Below are 2149 nucleotides of genomic sequence, written 5' to 3' on the forward strand. Positions count from 1 at the left end.
GTTTGTATCACTTGTGATTTATGTTTTATTGTGAGACAAAATGCACGCACACTCTTATGTTGACCGACATCTAACCTTATGTTATTGATAACAAATCTTGTTAGACCATGAACGGCCGCTAGACCCCCCCAAAAATTCAGACTTATAATTAAAGAACTTTTATTATGTCGATGAGGTTTTCCTAACGAGACAAATGATTTAAAAAGGGTGTTATTTTGGTCGACCAAAATATAATGTTTTATTTATTAAAAATAGTATAAAGATTTTGGAAAATTATAAAAGCTAAAATGCCCATGCTTTAAGTTACTTGAAATGATGAAAACTTACTTATGGGCTCTGACCCATCCTGGACCACCATCCGTACTAATAATCCACACCATCCGTATCAATAATCAGTTTTCCATTAAGTTATATATATATATATATTTACGAATAAAATTGTTTGTATAAATTAATTTATTTATATATTAAAAAAACTAACAAAAATCAAATAAATCAATATTTAATTTACTAAAAATCTCCTAGAGTCAAATCAATATGAAGACATCGATACGTACCATCATCCTAAAACACGCATCCATGCATCTGCCATGTCATTATCACTCCCCAACTCTTGCCACGTCACCTGTCTACCAAGCACACAAGGGTACAGCCTGGCCCTCACCAATCGTATCCCTCCAAGTGGCATCCTAGTGATGGTGACTCCTTACAGCTGTCTCCACTATATAAACACACCTTTCCCCCCATTCCCTATTCACACCCATCTTTCTACCTTCTACTTAATCATATACCCTTGCCATGGCTCCAATTTACCATTTTGCCACTCTCCTCATCTTCATCCTCACCCTTTCTCTTTCCCAGAAATCATCCTCTGTGCTCGTTTCGCAGCAGCCGCTTGTGCTAAAATACCACAACGGCGAGCTTCTCAGAGGTCCGGTGACCGTTAATCTTGTTTGGTATGGCAAGTTTACGCCGACCCAACGCTCCGTAATCGTCGATTTCTTACAGTCGTTGAACACGCTTAAAGGGTCGAGAAAGGCGGCGGCGACACCACTTCCCTCCGTCGCGTCATGGTGGAAGACTACCGAGAAGTATCATAACGGCTCCTCTGCGGTAGTTGTCGGCAAACAGATCCTCGACGAGAACTATTCTCTGGGGAAGTTGCTAAAAAACTACCATATTCAATATCTTGCTACTAAAGTCGCTCAACCCAAGTCGATAAACGTCGTGTTAACGGCGAAAGAGGTCGGAGTCGAGGGGTTCTGCATGAGCCGGTGCGGTACTCACGGCTCCACCAAAGTGAAGCCGAGAGTAGCGTATGCTTGGGTTGGGAATTCGGAAACGCAGTGCCCAGGTCAGTGTGCTTGGCCGTTTCATCAACCAATTTATGGCCCGCAATCGCCGCCTTTGGTTTCTCCGAACGGCGACGTCGGTGTAGACGGAATGGTGATCAACTTGGCGACGGTGTTGGCTGGAGCCGTCACCAACCCGTTTAACCAAGGGTATTTTCAAGGATCGGCTACGGCGCCATTGGAGGCGGTGTCAGCTTGTACCGGGATGTTCGGGTCGGGTGCTTACCCGGGTTACGCAGGTCAAGTTTTAGTGGATAAGACGAGCGGCGCGAGTTATAATGCTCACGGGTTAAACGGGAGAAAGTATCTAGTCCCAGCCATGTGGGACCCAAAGACCTCTGCTTGTTCTACACTAGTCTGAAGGGTATGATCCGGTGCGGGCGTGTACACTATTCTAATATGGGTATGATCCAGTGCGATGCGTAAGATGTTGCCACTTATTGGTAGCGTGGTAGTGGTGGGGGCTTGGCAAACTCGGTTGTTTGTCGTTTTGTGTGACGTGTAAATTCTGATCCTTTTTTTCTGTAAGAAAAAGAATGTATAAAAAAGTTTGTGTCTGATATAAATAAGTCGTCTTTTTATGAAAAAGAAGGAAAAAATGAAATTGCGGAAAGATAAAAAGGGTTTGGGCACCAAGTTTAAGAAGAAAGGGAGGACCACATGTAAAGCGTCTGAATACTTTTATAAACGAGAGAGTTAAAAAGATGAAAATCCTTAATTATTTTTAATCTCAAATATATCTATGAATCGTGCTTGATACAAGAATTGATCTATTGCATCTCATCCTAATAAGTCAA

The 2149-nt window shown here is 42.4% G+C and overlaps 1 protein-coding gene across 1 annotated transcript; it reads left to right on the forward strand.

Moving 5' to 3' along the window:
- The first annotated feature begins 508 nt into the window (after positions 1-508).
- On the forward strand, positions 509-1940 carry LOC112504140 (protein EXORDIUM-like 2). Its single transcript, XM_025108093.1, has one exon. The coding sequence runs from the start codon at positions 799-801 to the stop codon at positions 1711-1713; it is 915 nt and encodes a 304-aa protein (XP_024963861.1). The 5' UTR covers positions 509-798; the 3' UTR covers positions 1714-1940.
- Positions 1941-2149: the final 209 nt, after the last annotated feature.

Source organism: Cynara cardunculus, assembly GCF_001531365.2.
Source record: "Cynara cardunculus var. scolymus isolate 2C chromosome LG 2, CcrdV1, whole genome shotgun sequence".
Classification (NCBI taxonomy): Eukaryota; Viridiplantae; Streptophyta; class Magnoliopsida; order Asterales; family Asteraceae; genus Cynara; species Cynara cardunculus.

Excerpts from the sequence above, each read along its gene's own strand:
- LOC112504140 (XM_025108093.1), top strand. The coding sequence starts at position 799 with ATGGCTCCAATTTACCATTTTGCCACTCTCCTCATCTTCATCCTCACC.